General features: G+C 41.2%; 1 protein-coding gene across 2 annotated transcripts; it reads left to right on the forward strand.

Annotated features, from left to right (window-relative positions):
• Positions 1 to 1,293: 1,293 nt before the first annotated feature.
• On the forward strand, positions 1,294 to 26,223 carry LOC119029355 (calcium homeostasis endoplasmic reticulum protein). Of its 2 annotated transcripts, XM_037116151.1 has the most exons (20): positions 1,294 to 1,467; positions 4,502 to 4,675; positions 7,682 to 7,720; positions 9,400 to 9,569; positions 9,801 to 9,938; positions 10,041 to 10,192; positions 10,959 to 11,070; positions 13,761 to 13,850; positions 15,065 to 15,257; positions 15,830 to 15,993; positions 18,078 to 18,332; positions 18,486 to 18,681; positions 18,788 to 19,029; positions 19,473 to 19,606; positions 20,280 to 20,366; positions 20,637 to 20,789; positions 21,599 to 21,712; positions 21,807 to 21,901; positions 23,311 to 23,496; positions 25,018 to 26,223. In XM_037116151.1, exons 1-20 carry the CDS (start codon positions 1,443 to 1,445, stop codon positions 25,053 to 25,055), a joined length of 2,757 nt encoding a protein of 918 aa, XP_036972046.1. In that variant the 5' UTR covers positions 1,294 to 1,442; the 3' UTR covers positions 25,056 to 26,223. The 2 variants fall into 2 exon arrangements, with proteins under 2 accessions (XP_036972046.1, XP_036972047.1); XM_037116152.1 differs by lacking the exon at positions 7,682 to 7,720 and having other exon boundaries at positions 1,295 to 1,467.
• Positions 26,224 to 26,471: the final 248 nt, after the last annotated feature.

Raw genomic sequence — 26,471 nt, forward strand, 5'->3', positions numbered from 1 at the left:
GTCCGTCACCCTAACACCCTATTCCTGCTTACCCATCATATCCTATGAAAAATCCCTGTATCCTCAACTTTGTTAACACAGCTTCCTCTTTCCTGTTTCCACTACCTACCCTATTTACTTTGACACTCTTCTGAATCTGATATAGATGTCTCCCTTTCTCCTCACTATCCCACCTTTCTTGCCACATTTGGTTGGTTTTTTCCCAGATTATACTTTTAACCTCTGCTTCACTGATATTAATTTGCATTTCTATATTTCCTTTCTTTAAAGCCCTCTTTGCCAACTGATCCACCCTCTCAGTCCCCCTCACTCCTACATGCGCTGGAACCCACAGAAATTTTACCTGACCTCCCTGCTTTGCTATTCTTGTGACTGACTGAAGAACTTCATATAGTACATCTTGACGGCTGTTTGAATGGAATGACCTTATACTTGCTAGAGTTGAGGTTGAGTCTGAGCATATCAGCACCTTGTCTTGTTTTGTTTTTTCCACCCATCGTAGTGCAACCAATACTGCCAACATCTCCACTGTATAAACGCCTAATTTAAAGGATGTTCTTCTATTGATTCCAATTCTTCTTCTATTAATGATATTCAGACCTGTGTGACCAAACCTCATCCCTGATAAAATGTCCTCCTCCTTTTCGTTTCTGTCAGTTTCCTAATTTACCCTACTTTCCTTTGAATGCTGTGGTAGTATTGGCAGTTATTTTCCATCTCCCTTACCTTCTGCCATTTCCTCTTCATCTCTTATTTTGATTATGCTTATTGCACATGGTTAGCAGAATTATTTCTGTCTTCTTTGTTACTCATTTTGCAAATGTATCTGCCATCATATTTCCATCCCCAGCACAGTATGTGCAGGAATTCACATTCACTTAATTTATTTTCCTTTTTGTCTTCATTCTGTGAAATGCTTTCCATGTCCAGAATTATTTCATACCATGCACCTGATTGTATATTCTTTGTGCTTATAAGTGCACTAAGGAGTCAGAGCCAATCAGAACATTCCTTGTCTTGGCTTCCTCTGTCCTTTGAGCAAGTACTATAGCTAGTTGTTATCCTGTGTATACTGGCAGGTTATCACTAACCCTTTTATTTGACATGAAATGTAAATCTGGAATGATAAAAGCTGTGCATGCTCTATTTGTTCCTGTTTTAGATGCATCTGTATATTTGTTTGGTTGGTATGAACCCAGTGTTATGTGAGCGGCTCAGGTACTGGCAGCCATCCTCCACCTCACACCAGGAGGCGCTGTAGGGAAACTGGACGGCTAATTTCCGTGGAGCCTTTCCCTCCTGTACAGTAACACTTCCGGTGTATCTTTCAGGGGCAATGTAAGAGTCTTTTTTGTTTTCATTTTTATAAGCGATTTAGTGGAACAGAACACGGGTAAAGTAACCCTTGCAGAGTACATGGTCCGCTGCACCTGAAGCCGAACATGGATCTCCCCAATCCCCCAGAAGGTGAGTAGAGCGTCGCAGCGTTGTATGAGCTTCGTTGTACGTCGTTTAATACCCGTGCTCCCAAGAGCTAACGTTACTGCCGCATGTAGCATGTCGGCTTTATTTTGTAATCTTCAGCATCTAAATGTACGTCTTACAGGCTTTTGCACCTAAGCGATATGTTAATAACAACAGCCAGGGCGACTGTGCTCATCATTTGGCTAATGTTCAATTCTGAAGTTAAGTGAAATACTGTTTCCCCTGTTACCCATGCTATATTCATCTCAATTTGGAATCGATCACGTCTATTTTTCTAATTGATATCATTCATAATTTCAGAGATATTTGATATTTGTTTTTCGGCCACTTTTTTCCCCATTCAAGCAGATTACGGAATCTTCAAAATCCTCAATTTTCACACTTTTTCAAGCATTTTCAAAGCTCATCTAGACAACACCGGATAGAAACTCTATTCAAACTGTGAAACGTTCACAAAGATTAGGACTTTCTCACCTGAATTCAGCTTTTTCACAGCATTCACACTTTTTGCACAGTCGCAATTCAAACATTGGTAACTTCTTAGCCACTTGGACATTTTTGCATTGGTGTGTATGAGGTGAATGCTGACAGCCAGAGTGGAGGAGCCAACTGACAGAGTGGGGATGAGCTCAGAAAAATGTATGAAACCTCGTGTTCAACTCTCACTCCCTTCCACAATTTCACTCCTGCAAAAAAAATAGCGACATCAGCTTGTACGTCCACCCGTGGTGGTGTTACAGTGGATCTAGTGTTGTGTCTGTCGCGAACGTGTCGTTCGAACGAACGGATCTTTTCAGTGAACGAAGTGAACGGGATCACTTCATGGACTGATTCGTTCCTTTCTCAGTTCAGTTGAGCTCAGCTGCGAGCATGCTGGCCGGGAGTGGAACTGCCGCGACTCACTCGGAGAACTGTCAGGACGTGATTCTCGTTCGCGCTGTGACTCGTTCATGATTCACGAACCTACTACAGGCAGAGAACTGACGCTGAGAAAGTGATTCTCGTTCACGTACTGTGCTGAAAATGGTGCTGTGTCTGTCAGCCAGGGCAGAGGAGATGATTCACGTTCAGTAACCGTACTGCTAAAATTAGCGCTGTGTTGCTAACATCCGTGTAGCATCATGTTAAGTGATTTTACTGTGCAGGACACTTTCACCGTGTAGTAATTTTAGTGCATGTATACCAGTCAGAGCAGCACTGCGTCTCCCGCGAATGATTGTGTACTATAGTCCCTGAACGCACCGTCCCTCAGTAAGTGAACGTGAACCTCAGGGCTGAATTATTAACTGAATGACGGAACGTTTGGCTGCTTATCAGTTCAGGGAGTTGGAGAGCACTGAACGATTCGGTGAACGAATCTTTTGAACGAATCATTTTACTGAACGGATTCTAGAGATCCAGTTCAGTAAAAAGAACTGCCGTTCCCATCACTAAGTGGATCTCTGGAGGCATTCGGACAAAAACTTTTGGGTCAGTGGGCGTTTTTCCTCACCGACCAACTGCAGCATTAAGTCCCATTAAATTAAATTGAATTAAATTCCCATTTTGACCACACACACACAAGAAAATTCGCAAAGTGCTCGCAAGACTCACAGTTTCTACCATATCATTATTTTATTTTCCCTATTCTTGAGTTGGTTGGGATTCCCCCGTATTTACAATGTCACTGTCCTCCTCCACGTTTTCAAGTCAGCCTCATCTTCTGAGGTGCTTAGAGCTGAGTCACATGAGTATGCAGCCAAGATTTACTTCTCTCCTGAATATGTATAATAGAGACAATAAGGGACAACTTCTGCTTGATATCAAACTGAAGGGACTGGATTAAACATACTTGAATACAAGATGATGATTTTTAAGAACAGTTCACCCAAAAATTATATTTAATTGTAAAAAGTCAAGTGAATTTTCCTACTCCACAAAACATTTCTGGAAACAAAACTGAAATCCAAAAACAGTTTCCCCGCAGTCCTCCTGTCAATCTAAACCTGCGGACAGTTTATAATCATATGGATAGTGTTATAACGTGTAGTGATTGAGATCCTGATCCACCAAACATCCTGAAAAGTGTCAAAGTTATGTTTTACACGGTAAGTTACATGATTGCCATCAGTAAACTGGGCACTGTCAGACTATGTCACTTGCAGGGACGGAGGCTGTTTTCTGGGGGAAAGTTCACTGAAGTCTGTAACAGTGATTTTTTATTTTTTTTCATCACAAGCACTTGTTTTTCAATCAGCAATGTGACGAAGAGTCGATAGAACAGATGGGAGGGCAGACACTTCCCCACGTGGATCTCCAGTATTTTTTTCCTCATATAAGTTGCCAAAGACGGTTCTGTAACATTACTCTGTGGGACATTTCTCTTTATTAAGTTGAGTGAAGGACCTGTGTAGTTAACAGACCATCCGATCGACACGCCCTCAAAATGCGCAATCGGCTTTTCCTTTCACACTAGTTCAGTTTGCCAATATTGTGCCCCCAATACTGCCTCCAGAGGCGTATCAGAAAAGTGTGTGTTCACAAAGCAAGTTGATAACCACCGTCATGATACCAGTTATATCTGCTTGGGTGTAAGTTTTTGACAAGCCAGATCACACAAAGAAAGCATGGCAATGTCTCATAATGTGGAGCCCTGAGTATTAATTGTGATCAGAGGGGAATACATTTAATATGCACACAGGTGCACACCACAGGCGCACTCTCACAGAACTGTCAGAATTAAGCCCTGGGTGGTGCTCTTTATTTTTTGAAAGATAAATCCTCATGCAGCAAAAAAACATAGAGAAACACAGATGGTTGAATTTCACGCACCACCTGTTATTCACGTACAAAAGTCTTTCAGGAATCTCAAAAATGTGGCAGTTCTGTGACTATAATATAATAATACACGAGAGCCACAATCAATTGTCAACTGCTTTGTATCTTTTGTAATTGGTGTGTCGTCACATTTAGACAAATGCCCTGCTGTCTCAGCTCTGACTGTATTTTTTTCCTCTTCTTCTCTTTCCTGATGCAGATCAAGAACTGAGGAATGTCATTGACAAACTGGCCCAGTTTGTCGCTCGGAACGGGCCAGAGTTTGAAAAAATGACAATGGAGAAACAGAAGGACAACCCTAAGTTCTCCTTCCTCTTTGGAGGAGAATACTTCACCTACTACAAGTGCAAGCTTGCTATGGAGCAACAGCAGCGTATGTAGTTAAGGGGACAGTCCAACATAAAACCATTTGCACAAAGATATTTTTATGATGTTGGAATGTTTCATTCATTAAGTCTTTCTCTGAATGCTATAAGCCATCATGGAAACAGTAAGACAATGAAAGAAATCCAGTTATAATACAGTCTGTATATATTTGAGTACATAAAAGAGAACATGCTAGTAACAGATTGACATACACTTCATTTTACCACATTAAAGCATGTCCTATTTCAACATGTATTTAGTGATATAATCCAATTTAGGAAACCTTGTGGGATTTCTTCTGAATTAACTCTCCAGCATCATATTAATGATGTGTATTCTGTTCTGGAGGGGATATTTTTCATTAGTTGCTCTTACTGTCTGCTGCCATGCTAGCTGTGTTCTGCAGTAGAACAGCAGTCCAACCACAAGCTGCCTCCGTCTGCTTGTTCAGGTTTTCACAGCAAAGCAGAGTGGATGTGGGGTTTAGGAGTGCTGAACTAAATCAGATTTTGAATTCACCTTTTATTTGATTCAAGAGTAGGGCTAGGTATGGAGCTGTAATACACTTTGATATGAGCACAGATTAGATTGATGACTTGGCACTAGATAATCAAGTAGCCATTAATAATGGCTGTGCTCATTAAAGTAGGGCATTGAAAGAAGCACATTTTTAGGTTTCTATGACCAAACTCAGGTATTGTATACCCTAATGCCCAACCCTACACAAGATCCCTGTTTTTTCCAAATTGATATCCTTTTTGGCCTTGTAGTAAAGACAGAGTTGGTAGTTGGGACCGAAAATGTGAGACCCAGCACACATCTTAAAGGGAGATTGTAGCTGCTTACAAACTGGGTCTGATTTTTGTAGTTTTTGGTCAGTAATAATGACTTTGGCCTTGCTGGGAAATCAAGCTGTTTTTAAATATGTTGTTCACAAGTGATAGAATACAAACATGAGACCCAGTTTGTAATAAGCCAGAATTTTCTTAAAGCATTGATATTTGCTTTATTTGGTCATTTGTATCCTCTATCCTCTGTATCCTGAATAAGTCACGTGTGCATGTGCCTATCATGATACGTGCAGTCCTGCTCTCAATATATTCTTACTACTGAAGATATACTGTCTGAGCTGTGCACATCTGGGCAAATAAGTAGTGTTGGTTGAAAGAAGAAAGTGTCAATTTAATGAAAAACCCAAGAAGTCTGTGCAACACCTGCATCATAATGCACTACTGCATCAACAAGCCCAACGTTTGTCTGGTAACCTGCTAACCAGTATGTAAGCACTAGATGCCAGTTCATCATAGCTGGTCATCATTTCTCTGCAACTTGTATTTGAAAGTGTGGTGAAGTGTGTAAGATTTAGAGGAATTTAGGAGAATCTGTTCACATAAATGGAATGTGATATTCAGAATTATGCTTTGACTAGTGTATAAACACCTGCAGCTAAGAATTGTATCTTTTACTCACCTTCGACTAAGCGCCAGAAGACCTGGAGTTTCTTCCACGGGGCCTCATAAAAACGTTATTTTACTCAGGGGCCTGAGCCACTCAGATTTTGTGTGGATTCTCGTTTGCCCGCATTTTTGGAAAGTGTCTGCCCTTTTCCAAACAGTGTCTAGTCGCACCTTTCCAGGTGGTGCTGTGTAACATACCAGCTATTGTGTCGGGTTATGTTCCAGTCAGATGTTTTGCTCCTTTTCCTGCTGACATGAGTACAACAGCAACTACTTTGCTGTAGATTTCCAAAAGACTATAAACTGGCTTGTTGGTTCTCAAACTGACCATCACAACATTATACTGGAAATTACATAGAACCTGATAGTGTCAGATAGGGCTAAGATGGCTGCAGAGCTTGCTGAAGCATACACTGCTCAGTCCTGCAAAAAACGCCCCCATTCAGATGAAATATAGCTTTTAGGTCTTACCATCTTGCACTGTCATGTTTCTACAGTAGCCCACAACAGACAAACCTAGTTGTTTGTGTTTTTAGTGGCCACAATTGGAAGGGGTATTCGGTTGGTTGTAATGTGCAACCTCACTGCTTCATACTACTAAATCCTACACACTGGACCATTTTTCTACATCATTTCTTCCTCATTAACTGTAAGACGGAGGGTGTTAGGAGATTAAATGTCAATATTGTCTCCTTCATAACTGATGAGGCAAATGTTAAACTCTATACATGAATAATACAGTATGTTAAGTCATTAAATAGCTATAGCTACGTCACACGCACAGTTCTCATTTCCCATGACTAATGTATTTTGTCTGATGTAACATACATGCTTCACCATTCAAGCAAGCTCTGGAGCAGGCAGGCAGTTGGATTGGCTCTCAGTGAACCAGGATTTCCCCTGAAAAGGAAAACTTAGGTAGTGTCTCCTGGTAATACAGTTTATTAAGGGTCACCATAGAAAACCTGATATGGATAGGGCAGAACAGAGTACTGGCAGCTTGTGAGAAGTGCAAGAAAAAAGTTGTGATACACCTAAACTTAAAATGTGGCCACACCATTAGTGTGTACTGGTGGGTGCCAGCCCAGTTCAAGCACTCAGTGTGTGTTTTTCTCGGTCTGAGTTACCCATCAAACCTGTGAAACCTGGAGCTGTTGATAAACTGAAATACTGTGCAAAAAGGGGCAGAAGGATATATAGTAGGACCAAAGGCACTGGAAAAAGTAAGGTGGTTGAAAATAAACGGGAGCACTAACGCTAAATGAGATAGTAAATCACTGCAGATCCAATTTTAATTTACTGCTGCACCAGATTTTCACAAATGGCAATTTAACTGTATTATTAAGTATTTAGTTGTACGTTTGGACTCATCAGAATATTCTTACTGCTGATGCAGGGGCAGTTGCACCTTCTGACAACACCTACAGTGAGGCTGTAGTCATTGAATGATGACCAGATGATCGTAATAGCACTGTGTTGCGCAGGGTTGCATAGAGTTCTTCTGACAGTCATGTCATATCACTGAAATGCTTTAAAGTTTGCTTTTCTCCACTCAGATCCCTCTACCCACGATGGTGAGGAGTATAAATCTGAAGGTATTTATTTGGAACCAGATATGTCTGATAAATTGAAAATTCCAGTTGGAAAGACACATTTTATTTCAGCTTATTTTTGCTGGACATAGTCACACCTAATGCTTTTTTGGTTTGTTTTCTGTTGTTTTGAGTTTTTCATGTTGTTATGGTTTTCTTTTTAAAATTTGCTGTGTTGTTGTTTTGAAGCTTGACTTAAAAAATTACAGGCATATCTTCTTCATGGTGCTAATAAATGCTCAAAAAATGTGCTTAATCGTCTCTCTTTAGGCAGCTAGTTTCATTCAGAGAAAGAGAATGAGGAACCCGGCAACCTTGTTGTCGAGTCTGTCTGTCTCTGAAATGCTTCCTCTTATGATTCACTTCAGCTGTAGTTTAAGGGGTTGCGTGATTTAAGAAAAATGCCAGTTTTTGGTTAATGACACTAGTATTTGTATATTAATGTCGTTTAATTTTGAAGAACTGTGTCCCAGGTAAGCAGCAGGCATAGCTTCACAATGATCGATTAGCACCAGTCGGTGTAAACGCCTTTGTGGTGAGTGTTCTTGTGTACTTGTTTGCACAGGCGCAGACTTTGTTAGTGTTTCCATCCTGGTTTGGACGTGTTATGATTTAATATTTTGCCCCCCTCTTTTGTATATGGTGAGCTCCACAATATGATGCCCAGATTGATTGTCCTTGTGATATTATACTGACAAATTTTAGAAATGATCACAGCTGTCCAGTAGGTACAAGAGGATGTATGGCACTGTATGAGAACTTAAGGCTACAGTAAACGTGGATCAGATCACAGGCTAGATGAACTATACTGGTGACGGTGAAATACTGGGGTCAGAAATTATACAAATACATTGGAAGCTCTTTACCGTACAGTATAGTAAGCTCCGCCTCTTCACTCTCTTTACTTCTGTTCCACATTGCCTTTAAGGTAGAAAAATAATATCAGAAAAGTATTCCTATGTGTACAACCAGTTTCATAACCAAGGGCAATTGGGCATTTTTAAATACTTACACACCCTGAGATTAATGACTTGTATTAAAGAAAGGATTACTAATCCTTTCTTTAAATTGACAGGTTTTATCTCTATGATTATGAAGAAGTTCTTGATCAGATGTTTGTTTTTGGATTTAAATCTACCGTAATCGGGCCTACACGGTAGTTTTATTAGTTGTAAAATATTTCCACAATGTAATGAAATGAAATGTAATTTCATCCCATTGTAGCCCCGCTGTAGTTGTGTAACCTTATACCTCCATTTTATGTTTTCAGACCTTGGTGCCTGTGAACTTTATAGCTTTGGAGATTCGAACATGTTTTGTCTTTCAGCGTCCTTTTTCTAGCTGTAGCGAGGAGGTTAGGAATGAAGACACTGGTTGTGTTAATGTGGGATGCATGCCTCCCGTGTTAACCCTTCTGCTTTTTTTTTGTGGAATGTTTCATCTGCTTTCTTTATGTAAACTATTACAACTTATTTGACTGTCAGAGGTCAATATTTTTATTTTATTTTTTTTTTTACATGGAAGGGAATGTACATTTCTCTTTGGGCATAGGCATCTCAACAGACACCAGCAATCCCACAGCATCAACCCTTCCGTTATCAGCCCCGAAATCCAAGCTTAACTAAACCTCCACACTTGAAATGTTCATATTGCTTGCTGTTTTCCTGCTGTTGTTTGTGCAGACATGTACAACCCAGGCGCCAAAGACATGGCTGATGTCCCTCCTCCACCAGTGCAGATTATTGTTCCGCCTCCGATTCCTCCGCCTGCTGCACCTCCCCTCAATGAGCTTATCCAGCAGAGCCAGTGGAATTTGCAGCAGCAGGAGCAGCATCTGCACACACTCAGACAGGTACAGAACAAGAACGAAATTCTAAATCTGCCCAAGAGGACATCCTCCCCTCAGTGATTTTTGGATTTGGATTCCTTTTAAGAGTCCACACTGTTAAAGTCTCAGTATGATGGCCCCGTATCGTGACGAGAACCAACTTTTTCATCTTAATATTAGGAGAGCGTTGTGAAAATAGTGGGAGGCTAAAGAAGAATGGTATTGCATTTTCCAATGCTTATTTCCTTTTTGTAGGAACAAGTGACTGCGGCCATAGCTCTGGCTATGGAGCAGCAGACCCAGAAACTACTGGTGGAAACTCAGTTGGACATCACAGAATTTGACAGCCTGTTGCAGCCAATCATAGACACGTGCACCAAAGATGCCATCTCTGTAAGCCTGCCATAATTGAGATTTTTTTTTTTGTATCCAGATTCCTAAAATAACTTAAGGAGAAGGCTTTCTATTCTCTTCATGTGTTTGTCTTCATGCCAGGCTGGTAAGAACTGGATGTTCAACAATGCCAAGACTCCACAGCACTGTGAACTGATGACATCACATCTTCGCAACCGCATAACTGCTGATGGTGCACATTTTGAACTCCGTCTACATCTCATCTATTTAACCAATGACGTCCTCCATCACTGGTACACAGAAAGCAAATACATACACATGAAAACCAAGTGGATCACTTTACTCCCACACTTTGATCATCAGATACAATAATGTTATTAGTGTTCTGGAGAGGGTTGTGTAAACCTGATTACACCTTAATTAGCCTATCTCTGATTACAAGAACACATTCTTATCAACCTTGTAAGCCCCAAGCCAATTTTCTAGGGTTAGGGTTAGGGTGATTCATGAAGTTTGATGTTTAGTTGTTTATTTGAGTAGTGTTTGGGCTGTGTTTGGGTCATATAAACATGTTTATTACACATTGTAGCCCAGCTTGTGCTGTTTAATTTGGTATGAAATATGACTATATTCTTTCATAATTAGTGCAGTAGTGGCTCTGTGGTTGTTCTGCATGTCTTTAGGGTTAGGGTTTAAAAGGTATATAACATCAGATAAAGAGTCTGAATCAGATAAAGAGTCTGAAAAGTATTAAATATGTGTACAGTGGCATCAAACATTGAACATCATAGGTTTTGGGCTTCATGGGCCCTCTGCTGATTACTTTTTTTTTCTTTTTTTAATAACATGCAGGTACATGACATGCCAGTATGTAATCAGTGGAAGATTTACTTACAAAAAATACATACGTTGGAACCTTGTTCTAATTATGAAAAAAATGTTGTATAAAGAAGCTTATTTGGGCATCAAATACAGTTCTTTTTAGGAAGATTCAGAAAAGTGTTGAGCAGCTTTGTATTCTTCTGGTAACTTGATGTGTGTTGTCATGTGTCCTTCCAGCCAACGGAAGCAGCAAAAGGATTTGTTGGCAGCACTGCAGAAAGTTGTGGTTCCCATCTACTGTACTAGCTTCTTGGCTGTGGAGGAAGAGAAACAGCAGAAGATCACCAGGGTAAATAGCTGCTGATAAATAAAGTACTTGTGTGGTTTTAGATTGAAGGAATTTTAGTCCATTTCTACATCAAGGGATATTCTGGTGTAAATTTAGCTATTCAGCTATTTTACGTAGTTTAGCAACCTCAGAAAAAGACTGCGCGATAACAATACACTGCAGTATATGCTTCCAACAAGAAACCGCCATCAAAAAAACCACAAATAATGCTCAAAACAGCACCAAACTTCAGCAACAGTACAAATAGGGTCTCAGCCCATAGTTTGAGGCATCAAACCTCCGCTAGTTTAGTGGGATTGCTATTGTAAAGTCAACACAACTCACAACTCTCCTGCCGCAGCTTCCTGTTGTGGGAAAGTCCCTGCGGGTCGATTACCTTTGGCTTTTTGATGATCTGCGTAAGATAGCCGTCATGGATTAAATTTACACCGGAATATCCGTTTAAGTATTTACAAATACCAGGAACATTTTGCTCTCGACAGTAAGAGCAAAATCTCCACACTAAAAACTGTCCCTTTGAACCGAGAATAATTTGAATAAAATGTATTCACACAAAACTTTATCTTTGATTATTTTATTGTTTTTCAAATTACCACTTTTTTGTCCCAAATGATAGCATTTTTTACTGCCTTAACATACCCAAAAACTCACCAAACTTGGAATATACATCACATTTCCACCAAGAGGTGGCACTATAATTGAGGAAAGTGCGTTTTGGGTTATAACTCATATACTTTGTCGCACATTCACAAAAGTTATATCCACATGTTCCCTGAATGATATAGGCCACGCCCATTTCTGGCTACCGTTTTTTCCACAAATTTGCGAACTATCTCAAACCTACGTTTTCGGACTCCTCCCAGATGATTTCACCGATTTGCACCAAACTTTGCACACAGCATTTGTGGACTTTCCTGACAAAAAGTTATAAAAAGAATTTAGATATTTCAAACAATACTCAAGTTATTAAATAACAACTTCCTGTACATTTTGCTCAAAACACGAAGTGTTGGATACCTCCACATTGGTCTGTCTGAATGACATGTGTGTACTGCGAGGGCCCGTTCATCGCTGCTTGCAGCTTTAATTTAAAGGTCCAACAACACTGTATTCGATATGCATTGCCCCAAACCCATCTGTGGTCCTGAACTTCAGCTGTTTAAAAGTAACTCTACAGAGGTCTCCTGACAGCAGGCTGTTTCTGTACCTGCACCTTTAAATGCTAATGAGCTCCGTCTGTCAATGCCTACTTGGAGAGCCCTGCCTGCTGCATCACTCTCAGGGAAGGGAAGCCCCTTGCGCTACTGGTAGCATGCACTAATGTTTACGATGGATGTATATTTAAATGTATCGCTCTGGCTTGTGGAGATTTTTTTGTTCAACCACACCAGTTTGACCCAGAATTGGACCCAGAAAGAGAGACTTATGAAGAAATACAGACTCTGTGGCTGCAGCAGGACGTTTCAGAATGGTTAGTGTATCTGAATATGTTAGTTTGTTCGTATGTGTTGTTACAGTTACTGCCATGTAGCTAATGGCTAACAGCTAGCGAAAGCTGTGTTTGTGTCCAACACAGTCGTCTCCAAACTCTTAGACACTGTTCGCATCGTCTGTCTCTGCACGTTTCCAGACTTTTTACTGTAACAACCAAGCTCCATCGTAATATTATTAACATTAAACTTGCCTCAAACGGCATTGCATAGTGGACCGAAGCAGAGCTAACTAGTTACCTGATTTCTAGCTGACTTCACCATACTCTTCGGCAACTGTAGATACTACCAAACCGCGGCAACACTTATCGGTGGCTCGGATGCAGTTGCTGGGTCCCGTATGGTTGGGTTGGCTTTGTGCTGACCCTTGTTACTGAAGCAGTCCGATGTGAAGTGATTAGCAGACACATACAAGCTAACACAAACCGCATCCGGCACATTGTTGTAAAATATGAAATGTAACCACTGTCTTTTCTGTTGTTCTGTCGCTGGGACAGAATATAGGCACTTGTGTTGATTTTTACAACCAACAACAGAGCTATTTGCATGTCCAACTCTGAGCGATGACATTGTGAAACTCTGCTGTCTCACCGCTGGACACACCGAACTTCACCTCGGGGATGAACGCCCCCCTCTCAGATATCTCCTATCACCGCTCAGAGGAGGTCGGCCTCTGATAATGACTCCTTTCATTATGTAATGAAAGGAGCTGAATCTGAACAGCCTGCAGGAGCGCCGTGTTACCAGTGGGTGGGCTGCAGAGACCATGCAGGAATCACTTGTTTTCCTCATTCTGGGAGTTGGCAGGCTCAGGGAGGACCAGCTTATGTGTTGGGACCAGAGAAAACGTGTTTTTCATAATATGGGACCTTTAATTTGAATCAGCAACAGGGGGCTCTTCAATTGAATTTAATGGTATAGTGGAATGCAGTACAGCCCATTGAATATCATCGTGTTGATTGAACCAAGTCTCTTATTTGTCCTGCAATCTGACTAGTAGCTGAATATAAAGCTTTGATAGATAGTGATTCCCTGGCACTTTGTGCTTGTTCTGCTTTAAATATATTAAATTTGATGAATCAGCACTTCTTTTGGTGAAAATGATTTCCCCTTTTCTCTGATTCTTCTTATCCTCCTCCTCATCATCATCACCATCATCATCATCATCATCATCATCCTCCTCCTCCTCCTCCTCCACAGTTGTTGCAGCTTTGGGAGAAGAATGGGTACTTTGATGAGGAGACCATTCAGCAGCTCCAGAACCCAGCACTGGGCCTTGGCCAGTACCAAGTGAGTGGAAAAAAACTTTTTTCTTTTTTTTTTTTTTTTTTTGCTTCTATTTGGCAAATTCCTGGCACCAAAGTGTTGGATTCAGATTTATATGTCCATCAAAAAACAGTTTATAATGAGATGGATGAATATTCTTACTAAATACACCAAGAACAAGACTGGAATCCAGTGACTGAGTTTCTCACTAATGTGGAACATGTTGAATGTCGCTGTAGTCATCACACAGCAACAGCAGTGATCTGTGTCACATCTACAGTAATGGATTTGAGGGGCTGTTAATAATTTTACACACAGGTGACTTTATCAGTTATTTATAACTGACCAGGCACGACCCCAAGATAAGTCAGAAAACTGTAATTACCAGACAGTTATTCCTGTAATTTGTGTTGAACTAAACATCTGACTGGAAAGTTGTTTCTCACAGATTGCAGATCTCAGAAGTCCTTTGCTCCATCAAATCTGTAGCGTCATTTATGCTAAAAGTGTAAATCCAGTTGTGCTTCTGCTGGAGGATCAAAATTTTTATTTATTATTTTTTTTTACTGTCTGGAGCAGAGTCCAGCAACGAGGCCTGTGTGCCCACCACACACAAGAGCAAAGCTCATCATTAACTGATCTGTGACTGGCAGAAATCTCTATTTTAGACTCAACTCAGTCCATTAATGTAACATTATTAAACAGACTAAATCAATTATAAGAATAAACTGCAACCCATTGTGAGTGCAAATTGTAGAGACAGACACACCGCGGGATTCAAATTCAAAGCATTGTAGTCCACTCCAAGCTTTTTGATGTTGCTGATATCGATCTTCTGGTGAGGGCTGTTGCACCATGTGATTAAGCTCTCTATTAGTCATCTGCACTCCTCTGTAAAAAACTGTAGTCTTTAAGTGATCACTTCATGTTGCCCAATGGAAGTATTCACTGGAGTCAAACATGTCAATTTCACCCAGAACTATGTGTTTCACACTTCACTATATGAGTTATTAAATCTGTTCAAAGTCTTTATTAATTTGATTGGTCATCACTGAATCGTTCCCCAAGTAAACTTGCCTAATCTGTGTTCACCAAAATGACAAAAATGGGCTGGTCACGCCCATTTACATGTGCACCTGAAGATTTTCTTTGCTTTTAGAAAATAAAGCCCTTAGTTTTCATTGATTGATAACACTGTGACAGTCTCTGATTGTATACCCTTTTGTCCTCTCTCTCAGGCTTCTCTGATAACGGAATATGCTGCAGTGGTGCAGCCGATCCAGCTGGCCTTCCAGCAGCAGATCCAGGCTTTGAAAACCCAGCACGAAGAGTTTGTCTCCAGTCTGAAACAGCAGCAGCAGTCTGCTACTGTGGCACAGCTTGCTACCCCTGCTGAGCCTGAAAAGGCCATACCTATGACCTCACAAGCTGGTGAGAAGAGACTTGCTGAACATAAGCAGAGACACAGTACCTGAAAGCAGATGTATTGTTCATATAACAACAAAACTGTGTTGAAATGTTTCATTCATATCATGCAGACACGCTCTTGTTCAAATTTAAACTAGTTATTTTAGAAAAAAGCATTTAACAGCCACATACACCATCAGTTAGTTCAGACCATTGACTATATAAAATGGTGGACAGAACCACTATGACATCATTCTGAGGTTACATAATGAAGCTCAGAGTGGGTGGTACCAGCCATCACCATGTTGGCGGTGCCTGACTCCACCTGCCTCTCAGCTAGTCAAAAATGGATGAAGAGGTGGAAGCTATGGAGCTATCAGTCTTCACACAAAAAGATTAGCACTGCAGCAATTAGTACTTCCACATTGGATTCTCAGAACAGGAGTTGCAGGAGGTGCTTGGTTCAGACTCACAAGTTTTGGGGCAGTTTTCTTCTAGTCTTGTGTGGCTGTTCATGTTTGTGACCTGCTCTACATTCGCCAAATACATGTACAGTATGTTTTGTGCTATAATGTGTCAGTGTTTATTGTGTACAGGTGATTTGAAGCCGCCGATCTCAGGTCCTCCTCCAGGGGAGTTTGAAGGAGCCTCATCCAGACCACAGGACAGCAGCAACCCCAGTGGCCCCTCAGATATCCCCTCTAGCAAGCCTGCGTGGTATGACCCTCAGCACATTGGCCCCTGGACCCCTAACCAGCCGGTAAAGACTCACGTTTGTCTTGCATGCTTGTGTGCAAATACTTTGATTTCATTGAGAGATACTTTTGTCCATGGTAAAAGTCCAAATTAAAATGAAATACATTTGGTCCCTTTCTGTCTCTTAAACAAACTCGAAGTGATTAGACTGTCCTTTTTTGCAGATACAGAAACACTCCAAAGGTACTCTGACCATTTTTTCGCAAACTCCTTGGGAGGTGGTCTGAGAACGATATGCTTCAAGTTGCTTTGCCTTTTACCATTGTATTTTAGCCCGCTGGGCTTGCCATAGACAACAAGGAGACAATTGATTGAAAAAGCACAGAGCAATGGCTGCTAATGCTAGCAAAGCTTGAGGACAAGGGCTAGTTCGGTGCGAGGAAGAAACTAAAACACACTTCTCCAGACATGAAGCAAATAAAACATGGAACTGCAACTGTCAGTAATGCGAAGGTTCACCTCCAATTTATTTTCATATGAAAGCAAGGGACTTCAGCTGCAAGAAAGATTTTTTTTTTATTATTTTTTTTTTAGAAAAATCTATTTTCTTCTTGTTCCCAGTGAAAGCCTCTAGCCCCTTTTTAGTTAGAAAATGTGGCTGCAAATCTGCCATCTTCAAATTTGGCTCAGTGGTCAGTGACACATGTTTCTGTGGTATGACAAACTCATAACACAAATTGTGGGGGTTTCTTTAGCAGTTAGCCACACACGAACATCCACAGATTCTGATTGAAACTTTACTCACCAAGTGTTTGTGATGAAAATAAATCACTGCGACCGTCAGCCCTCCAGACCAAGACTTCAATGAACATTCCGCTGGAAAACGGCCTCCGTCCCTACAAATGAGGGAGTCAGACAGCTTCCAGTTTAAAAAACTGAACTTTGTCACTTTCCACGGTGTTTGGTGGGTCAGGATCTCAATCACAACACATTATAAAAGCACCATATGATTATAAACTGACCACAGGTTTAAATTGATAGGGGGGTACACCGGGGAAACACCTTGAAAACAGACCAACATCATATGATGTGTACCGTCATGCCTCTTTATGAGCCACAGCGCGGACTTTCTGTGTGAATTACACAGCGGTTCGTCTTTAAGGTAGAGATGCTTCACTCTGTGTGACACACACCCACCACCCAAACCCTGTTGTTGACCATGTAAACCTGATGGCACATTTAAAAGCATGAAGCACATGAACTTCTATGTCTTCATTCAACTCTGTGTCGTATAATGATGATTAATTAACCTGTGCCTTGCTGACTTGCTTCCTCGGCCCTCCTAGGTTTAACCTCACGAACTTCCCTTCAGACCAACGGAACAAAACTTAAGATGGTGGGGCAAATGCCAGGGGGAAGTGAATGAGAGAATGTAGAATGAATACTGATACACATCCCTGATCATTCCCATGTTACATAGTATGCAGTGAAATGACTTAAAACTTGATCAATAATTAGACACATCATTTCATCCGGAAGTGATGATGGAAGTAGCTAAGGAATGAGACATGTTGCCTCAGGTAGCTACACAGAGGTCACCTAGAATGGTGATTACTTTTTTATTGCTTTTATTTCACTCCCTCTTGCAAACTCAGCATAGACTGTACAATGTTTAGTGCTGCTTGAACAGAGATGGGGGGGCAAAAGTATTAATAATTCAGTGTCCTTTACCTAACAGTCAAACCTGGAGTCTTGTTAAAGACAAAAGCCAGACAGTAGTGGGTGTTCATGATTTTTTTTTTAATCTAGTGTGACAGGGGTATTAGAGAGTTGAAAGAATCAAACCATCATCGTTTTTGAGAGGCAAGACAAGATCCACTCCTTTATCCTGCATTACTCTAAAAACAACAACACTGATAAGTCATATGCAAGTTGACTGGGGGCTTCTCAACCCTAGTCTGGCCCTTTCTTTATCACTGGTACTAGGCCTGCCCCCTTTGTGCGCATTAGGCTTTCTTTCTGTGGTAGGTCCTGCCCTCGGCTGATCAGCCCAGCTTTCGAATTCCCTGCTCTGGATTTATGCAGCATATGTGTGACTTCAGACAACAGGTGACACTCGCATGCTTTCTGACTTTTGTACTTCCTCAGCCTCCTTTTGACCCAAACCAGCCTCCCCCTCCTTGTCCACCATGGAACAGCCACGAGGGAATGTGGAATGACCAGAGGGACCCAGGGAACTGGAGTGGAGGTCCACACAGAGAAGGAGGTCCCTGGAGTGGTCCAGGTGGGTCTGACCCTGGCCCTCCATCTTGGAACTCATATGATCAGCAGCCGCCATGGGGGAACCAGCCGGACCAGCCTCCGTGGGGCCAGAGGGAGCCCCCATTTCCTCCACGCATGCAGGCATGTAGATAATTACTGTGGCCAGATATCCATATTTTTGTATTGCATTGTATACTCTACATTTACCCTCTATCATTGCAGTATGGCCCAGTCTAGATATGACTAGAGTGTTTGGCCATTTTTGAGTATATTTTCTGTCATGCATTTTTACAGAGACCTCCTCACTTCAGAGGGCCCTTCCCTCCCCACCAGCAGCCGCCTCCTTTCAACCAACCTCCTCCACCACCACACAGTTTCGGACGATTCCCGCCACGTTTTATGCAGGATGACTTTCCACCTAGACACCATTATGACAGGCCGCCGTACACCCCACACCGCTTTGATTACGCTCAGGGAGATTATCCCGGAGGTGTGAAGCTATTGATCATTAACTGTTCTTTAATGCATCTTGAAGTCTACATGCTTTTGATGACAGTCCATTTGTATTTTAAGAAAATCCACCTTTTGTTTGCCAGACATGCCAGGTCCTCCTCCCCACCACCATCCCAACCAGAGGCCCCCCCCTCCAGGTATGGGGGCTGAACATCCCCCCTGGGGTGGAGGCCAGCACCCAGATTTCTGCCCACCCCCACATGGCTTTAACGGCCATTCACCCCACATGCGTCATCGGCAGCATCCAGTCCAAGATGATCCCAGTCTGGTGCCCAACGTACCCTACTTTGATCTGCCAGCTGGTCTTATGGCTCCGTTAGTCAAAGTAAGTCACATGCTTCTAATGGAGCACAAGGAGAAACATATTAATTAGAATGTTATTAGCTGTCAGATGGACTCTACTTGGGGAATGAGGCCAAATCATGTCATGATTAAATGCAATAACATTTACTAACATTACATGGGCATGACAGGATGCACAGTGTAAAATCACTTTCAGGATTTGCACCTTCAACAAAATGCATTTAATTGCCAAAATGTACAATATTTATAACATACATACAACATTGACAACAGACTAAAAGAAGACTCCCAGTCACTAATGGAATAAACATTTCTAAATGGATTATAATAATGGGAAAGACAATTCAAGCCTGCCACAGATGAACTGACTGATCACGGCCATCAGTTTTAGAATTGAATTAGACACATTTACCAACAATAACAAACCTGCAGGCTCCATGACTGTGTCTGTACTCTCTTGCTCAGCTTGAGGACTGTGATTATAAACCTCTGGATCCTAAAGACATCCGCCTACCGCCTCCCATGCCTCCTAGTGACCGGCTGCTAGCTGCTGTGGAAGCTTTCTACAGCCCTCCATCCCATGATCGGCCTAGGAACAGGTACACACATCTCAACAAATCAGACCAACATTAAAATGATAATGAGATTTGTGTGATTTGACAAACAAGCCATTATTTTATGTGTGATCCCTATCAGTCACTGGATGACCATTTACATCCACTGGGTATATGCTACCCGGTTGTCATTTATTCATTCTCTCAGATACTCATTCTTGACTAAAACTAATTTGCATGATGAAGCACAACGTAAATACAACTTCAGTTTCTAAAGCCGGAGTGAAAGTGCAAATCATGCAACGTTCCGAAAACGGAGTTCTCGCCTCTCCTTTTTTTATTCTGTACTTGCTGTTAATCAGCTGTGTTGACAAATGAAGCGTGCGTATTGTGAAAAACATTGGAAATAAAACGCAGCTCTCCTCTCCTGACTGGTCCTCCTTCTCCACCTCCTCTCCTCTCTCATCGTCTCCTGTCCTCTCCTCCCTCTCTCTTCTCAGCAGAGGTGCTCTGCTGCTATTTGTATTTAGGGGAAACAATGCAGTATTTATATCAGTCGTGCTTAATCAAAATTAGGCTATGGTTTCATCTTTGTGATTTTATTTAAGGATTTAATTAATCGATCAGGTTGGTTTCTGTGTAACAGTCCTGCACTGCAATCTTATGACAGAATTTGGTGTAGGAAATATTTACAGGTGGTTGTGGTTTATTCCGACAGTGAAGGCTGGGAGCAGAATGGTCTGTATGAGTTCTTCAGGGCCAAGATGAGAGCCAGAAGGAAAAAGGGGCAGGAAAAACGCAACAGGTGAGCCTCTCTTTTGTTCTCTCATTGTTATTCACTCACATTTGGAGTAGGCGGCTTGTTTTGAGTGAAAATTAGTTTTCAGACTCCAGTGTGTCTGCTCATTCTATTCAAAGTTACTTGTTGTTGCTGCAAAAAGCTTTTTGATTGGAGGTGTATCAAGTGTATCAAGAGATGTAGACACTTCACCCACAAGTTTATTATGTTTGTTTTAATGCCCCATCCTCCCGTTCCATTGGACCTTCCACCTCTTTCTGGGCTCGTTCCTTCCAGTGGTCGTGGAGGCAGTCGCTCCAGAAGTAATTCACGCAGCAGAGGACGGTCTTCATCTCGCTCCAGCTCTCGATCTTCAAAGTCCTCTCAGTCACGATCACGCTCATCTCGCTCCCGTTCTCACAGCCACTCCCGTTCCTACTCACGATCCAGGTCTGCAACACACACACACACACACACACACACACACACACACACACACACACACACACACACACACAGGAAAGAAGGAAATTTTGTGTTGTGAACATGTTGTCAATATGGAAATGAACACTTGTATACACAAAAGAGGGACCAGCTATTTTCACTGTTAGCTAAAAGTGAAGGAAGTAGTTGTGGTACAGACAACGATGGAGGAAGCAGAGCAGATATGTTAATATATAAGAAGCATCAAACCCCTTTCTGCTTCTTACTGCTCTGTTTTCCAGCTCCGACTCCTTCTGTTGTTGTGCTTGTAGTCATCTTTTTAGATGTCATAGTTGCGATACTGTGTCACATCTGCTTGGCCAGTCAGGATCAGCAGTACAGCCCACAACCCCTGAAAGAACCTGGAGTTTGGTTTAAGGCACTTCCCAAGCAGAGCATTGGTAACATTGGTACCAGGAACTCGTCCCCATAGCAATCAAGAATGAACCAGAAGCAGAATTTGTGACATCGGTCAATGTTACATTATATGTGTTTACATTTGTACGGTGGAAAATTTTTTAGAGAGAGAAATAACAGTTTGCTTTGTTTTTCAATCTTAAATGTTACCTGTGGTGTGTTGTTAATGCTACATGTGTTGTGTTGTTAAGCGTCAAATCAACATTTTGTTATGTTATGCAGTGGTTTCCATGTGTGTATCTTCCCTCCTGCTGTGTTTGAGCAGCCTGCATACTGTGAAATCTTGTGTTTTATCGTCCTAAAAAATGTGTTAAACCTTACGCACTTGGCCTAAAATGCCCATACCTGCTTCTGTTCAGGTCCAGGAGTAGGTCCAGGTCATCAAGGAGTCACTCGCGCTCAAGATCCAGATCCCGTTCAAATTCACCCACCAAGAGGCGCCGTGGCCCCAAGTCCCAGAGCTCCTCCCCCCCGTGAGTCCCCTTCACGGCTCTTTGAATAGGTGTTATCATAAGACTTTTTAAGATATGCTGTTGTATGGATTACCACCATTCCTGCTGTCTACAGGTCCACATCAGTTTTGGGTGCCCCTCCCTCCAAACTGTCTGCAGACACTAGGCTAGGGGAGGAGAACAAGGGCCATCAGCTGCTGATGAAGATGGGTATGTACTTTCTTTTTCTTATGTATTATATCATTTCAACTGATTCTTAAATTTTCCAGGAAGAATGTTTGAGCTAGTTTTAATGTTATTGTTTCTCATCCTGTAATGTGACCGGCTATCTTTGGGAACATATAACATAACATATACATTAGCAGCAAGATTAGCAAGCAACAGTAGGTAACGGTGGTGCTTGAAGATGCAGTGGCCAGTAGCTTCTCCAAATTATGATACATTTAATAATATTTATTTATACATATATTTTGAAGCATTATCACTGCAGCAAAGGCTCCCCTCTATTACTACTAAATAGCATAAGCTGGGAGTTAATATAGAAATAACTGTATATGTGTTCTGTATTTTATGTTGAATGAAGTGTATATACCTCTAGGGCTGTGTGAGTAGGTTAAAAAGTGATTACAATTATTTTGACAGATATTGTTCCAATATGATTTATGATTATTATGGATAGTTAAATTTAAAATTACCATTTTCATTGTCAATGAAAACCTAGTAAAATCATGATGATGAGGCATTTCTCCTGATCAGTGCCTAACAAACACATTCAGAGAACAAGCTTTGTAGGCCCGAACATCTCTTCAGAAGAAACAAGAAACACAACCCTGTGTTGTATAAAGATGATTAAATTACCTAGTGCCTTGTGTGTCTGTGTTTGTGTTCAGTTTTGTCTCTCACAAATACTGCAGTATCTTTTCTTTTTCCATCTCTTCTCTGTACTTTCATGAAGTAAAGTACATTTCCCCCCAGTCAAATAAAGAATCACAGCACATGACAGTGAAAAAAAATGCACCTCTGAATCCAAAGAGTTCAGAAAAACAAACTCTGTGCTCTCCTCAACGCCGCTTCTATACTTCTCCGGAAGCTCAGGGCTCTGCCCACAGCTTGTCTCTTCCAGAGCTTGTTGTATCCAGCAGCTGTCTGCTGTTTAGCGCTAACAGCATCTGTCTCACTGCTCCAGTCTTTTTCCAATTGGCCAAACAGAAAAACACATTATTTGTCCTGATATTTGCTTTAAAAACACTAAGCCTTGTTTGTGGCATTAATACATTTGAGAGGTGCAGATCAGTGACTGAATTAGTTAAGTTGAGGCCCAGCTCATGGCTAGCTGTCACTCCCAGCAGCCATGGCCCTAATGATTTGTAACTTTATAAATCGAATATACAGTTGTCATGAATGGATACACAAGATAAAGACATGTTTACATCTCCTGTAAAGTTGGACATTTTAACATGGACCCTTATGGGGGTTGACTGTCTTCTGGAGCCAGTCTTACGTGGTCTTTTAAGGAACTGTAGTTTTTGACACGTCTATGTTGGCTTCAGTTTTTAGGCCCTTCTATATGCAATGCATTCTGCTTTCTCCCTCTTCTTATGTGGTTCTCTCTGCTGCAGGCTGGAGTGGTTCAGGTGGGTTGGGGGCCAAAGAACAGGGCATCCAGGACCCCATCAAAGGAGGTGACATCAGGGATAAATGGGACCAGTACAAAGGTGTTGGGGTGTCCCTGGATGACCCTTATGAGAACTATCGCAGGAACAAGAGCTACAACTTTGTTGCCCGCATGAAGGCACGAGAGGAAGGTACGCATACAGACTTTAACATTGGCTTGCAAAAGTATTCACCCCCCTTGAACTTTTCCACATTTTGCCATGTTTTAACCACAAACATAAATGTATTTTGTTGGGATTTTATATGATAAACCAACACAAAGTGGTGCATAATTGTGAAGTGGAAGGAAAACGATGTATGGTTTAAACATTTTTTTACAAATCAAAAAACACAAAAGTTTGGTGTGCAAATTTATTCAGCCCCCTGAGTCAACACTTTGTAGAACCACCTTTCGCTGCAGTGACAGCTGCATGTCTTTTGGGGTAAGTCTAACAGCAATGCACATATAGAGACTTAAATATTGAAATATTAAATTATTTATATATTAAATATTAAAAACTGGTTGCACTGGATTTTATTTATTTCTATATTTAGGGTATCAGAGTAAAGGGTGCTCAATACTTTTGCACCACACTTTTCAGATCTTTATTCTTAAAAATGTTTGAAAATCATGTATCACTTTTCTTCCACTCCGCCACTTTGTGTTGGTCTATCACATAAAATCCCAATAAAATACATTTATGTTTGTGGTTGTAACGTGACAAAATGTGGAGACGTTCAAGGGGGATGAATACTTTTGGAAGCCACTGTACGTTCAAAACGGAATGCATGCTGCTCACACTCAACAGATAAGCCAGTGTTTCCCACACATTAATTTGTTTGTGGTGGTCTGCTACATCATCAACATTGGCTGCCACATATTGATTTTCTATTTTTGGAGCTGTGCGTCCAGTCCTCACTCACTCAAGACTGGGCACCCATCAGTGAATAGCACAATGTTATATATTTCAATACAGTGGATGGCGGTGTGGTTTTTGGTCCGCCAGTAAAACCAACCAAGAGGAGGAGGACCAACGCAGTTAGCTTGACTGTAACTTCCTCTGCAAAGAAGACGGCTGGCCTCATAATTGAGATCAAGTGCAAACAAAGAGCACCGGGGCTTGAAGCCAGTTTTTGTCGTGGCCAAGCTGTGTAATTACATCATCACGTGATGCACTGGGGACTTTTTCCCAAAAGCTATTACTGTGAAAGATGCGTCTGTAAAACAGCTTTAAGTTTCACACCCCCTGCGAAATTACTTATTTTACTGTCAGAATTTTAGCATTTCGTTTCGAGTGTCTAGAAGAGCCGACCAATTACATTTTCTCCCCATTCAAGTTAGCTCAGCGTGAAACTGGAAGTTAGCCCACTTGGCTGTTGGAAGTCTCGAGTGCACATGCTATATTGCACCCCAGCTGAACAGCCACCACCACAATTAAAATTGGAATCTGTGGTAAACACTGTAAGCCATTTCTATTATCGTATTGACAATTGTGTGAGGGACTTGTACTGTATTCAAGGACTAGACATTTACATGTTCACAATAGCGCATGTTCTCTGTTAATAAAGTAAGAGGTGGAAAAATGAGTGATAGGATTGCACCATATCTTTATACCTTTGAATTTGTTGGACAAATAATTCTTTAACAAAAATCTTTTCTTTTCTTGATTTAGTCAATCGGGAACCTCAGGAGGCCCCTTCAACTGACTAATGTCATCAAATCGCAGCAAAAAGTCTCCCTTCCCCTTTGTCACCACCATCAAGGATCTTTATTTCACTCAGTTTTCCATTTAGGATTATAGTCAACACTCCCAAATCCTACCTTTTCCTCAGAAACGAGAGTATCGATACAAAGAACCACATTCTGCTCAATCAAGATTATTGATCAGTCTGTGTGAAAAGAAAGCATCAGAATTGCAGATGGAACAGTTAGCACTGACACTAGTGACACAGCAGAAGGCAACCAGGATTTTCCTTCAGAAGTCTTCCCAGGGACCCTGGAAACACTGCCTAATTTCATTGTGTTGGCAGATAACAGAGGACCAACTCAGGCAGTGCCTGAACAATTTTAGAGAAATGGTTTAAAATTGAGATTGTAAAAAAAACAATTGAGGGGCTGTTCACATTTGCTTTATCTGTCCCGATAGATGTGATCACATGCAGACAGCTTTTGTCCATCAGTTCATATCTGGCATGAACCTGCTTCTCAACCTAAATCTTGAGTGACCACCTGTGATCAGATGTCACTTCACCGCTTAATATGCAAATACCATGTTTGTCACTGGGACAAATGGATACAATGTTTCTCATGCAAAGAAAGAAATATTGTCATGTGTTAAACGTTTGCCAAAATCCACTAGAAGGCTCAAAGCAAGTGTTTTGTAGACGGTGTTTCACAAAGTTTGTAAAGTCTGTGCTAACTCCACAACTCGCATAATTTAGAGTTCGGGAATGTGAATGTGAACAGCCTCTGAGTATCATGGCAGTACTTTTACAAAAAAATCCTCATGGGGCAAATTAAGATGAATGCTTTAGGCAATGCTTTTCCTTCAGAAAAAAGTCATACAGCCTGCTGAGTAAAAAGTCCTAATGAAAACTGCTGGCTGTGGGTGGTGTCAGAACTCTCATTGGTTTGATATCTGAAAATGTATGCAAGTGAAATTGAAGAAGTACATATGGCTAGATATCACCAGGAGTGGGTGGCAATGTAATCTTTAGAACAGAAAGTATAATGAGGTATGGTGGCTCTGTTGACTCTTGTTGGTTTTGTGCTTCAGATTATTGTGATATTTTTCATGTAAAGACTTCTATTGGTGCACCATATACAAGTCTGTCGTTAAGTTCTAGTAATAAAAGAAATCCAACAAAACAAAAAGTGATCATGAAATGTCTTGTATTTTATCTCATGCACACTGTAAAGATATGGAAGACTACCTAAACAGAACCCTGACTCAAAAATTTGACCTTTCTTTAGTTACATATTACGTATATATTGAAGAAAAGCTCAGCTTTTTTTGTTGTTAACTTCTTTCGACATGCATTAGACTAGAGAACTCATTATTTTTACCGTATTACATTTACATTTACATCACATTACAGGGATACTGCAGGTCCTAAAATGTTAAGC

Source organism: Acanthopagrus latus, chromosome 11, assembly GCF_904848185.1.
Source record: "Acanthopagrus latus isolate v.2019 chromosome 11, fAcaLat1.1, whole genome shotgun sequence".
NCBI classification, from domain to species: domain Eukaryota; kingdom Metazoa; phylum Chordata; class Actinopteri; order Spariformes; family Sparidae; genus Acanthopagrus; species Acanthopagrus latus.

Excerpts from the sequence above, each read along its gene's own strand:
- LOC119029355 (XM_037116151.1), top strand. The coding sequence starts at position 1,443 with ATGGATCTCCCCAATCCCCCAGAAG. Across the intron at positions 20,367-20,636 it reads GGGCAGGAAAAACGCAACAG|TGGTCGTGGAGGCAGTCGCT; the intron begins GTGAGCCTCTCT and ends CGTTCCTTCCAG. Across the intron at positions 20,790-21,598 it reads CGTTCCTACTCACGATCCAG|GTCCAGGAGTAGGTCCAGGT; the intron begins GTCTGCAACACA and ends GCTTCTGTTCAG.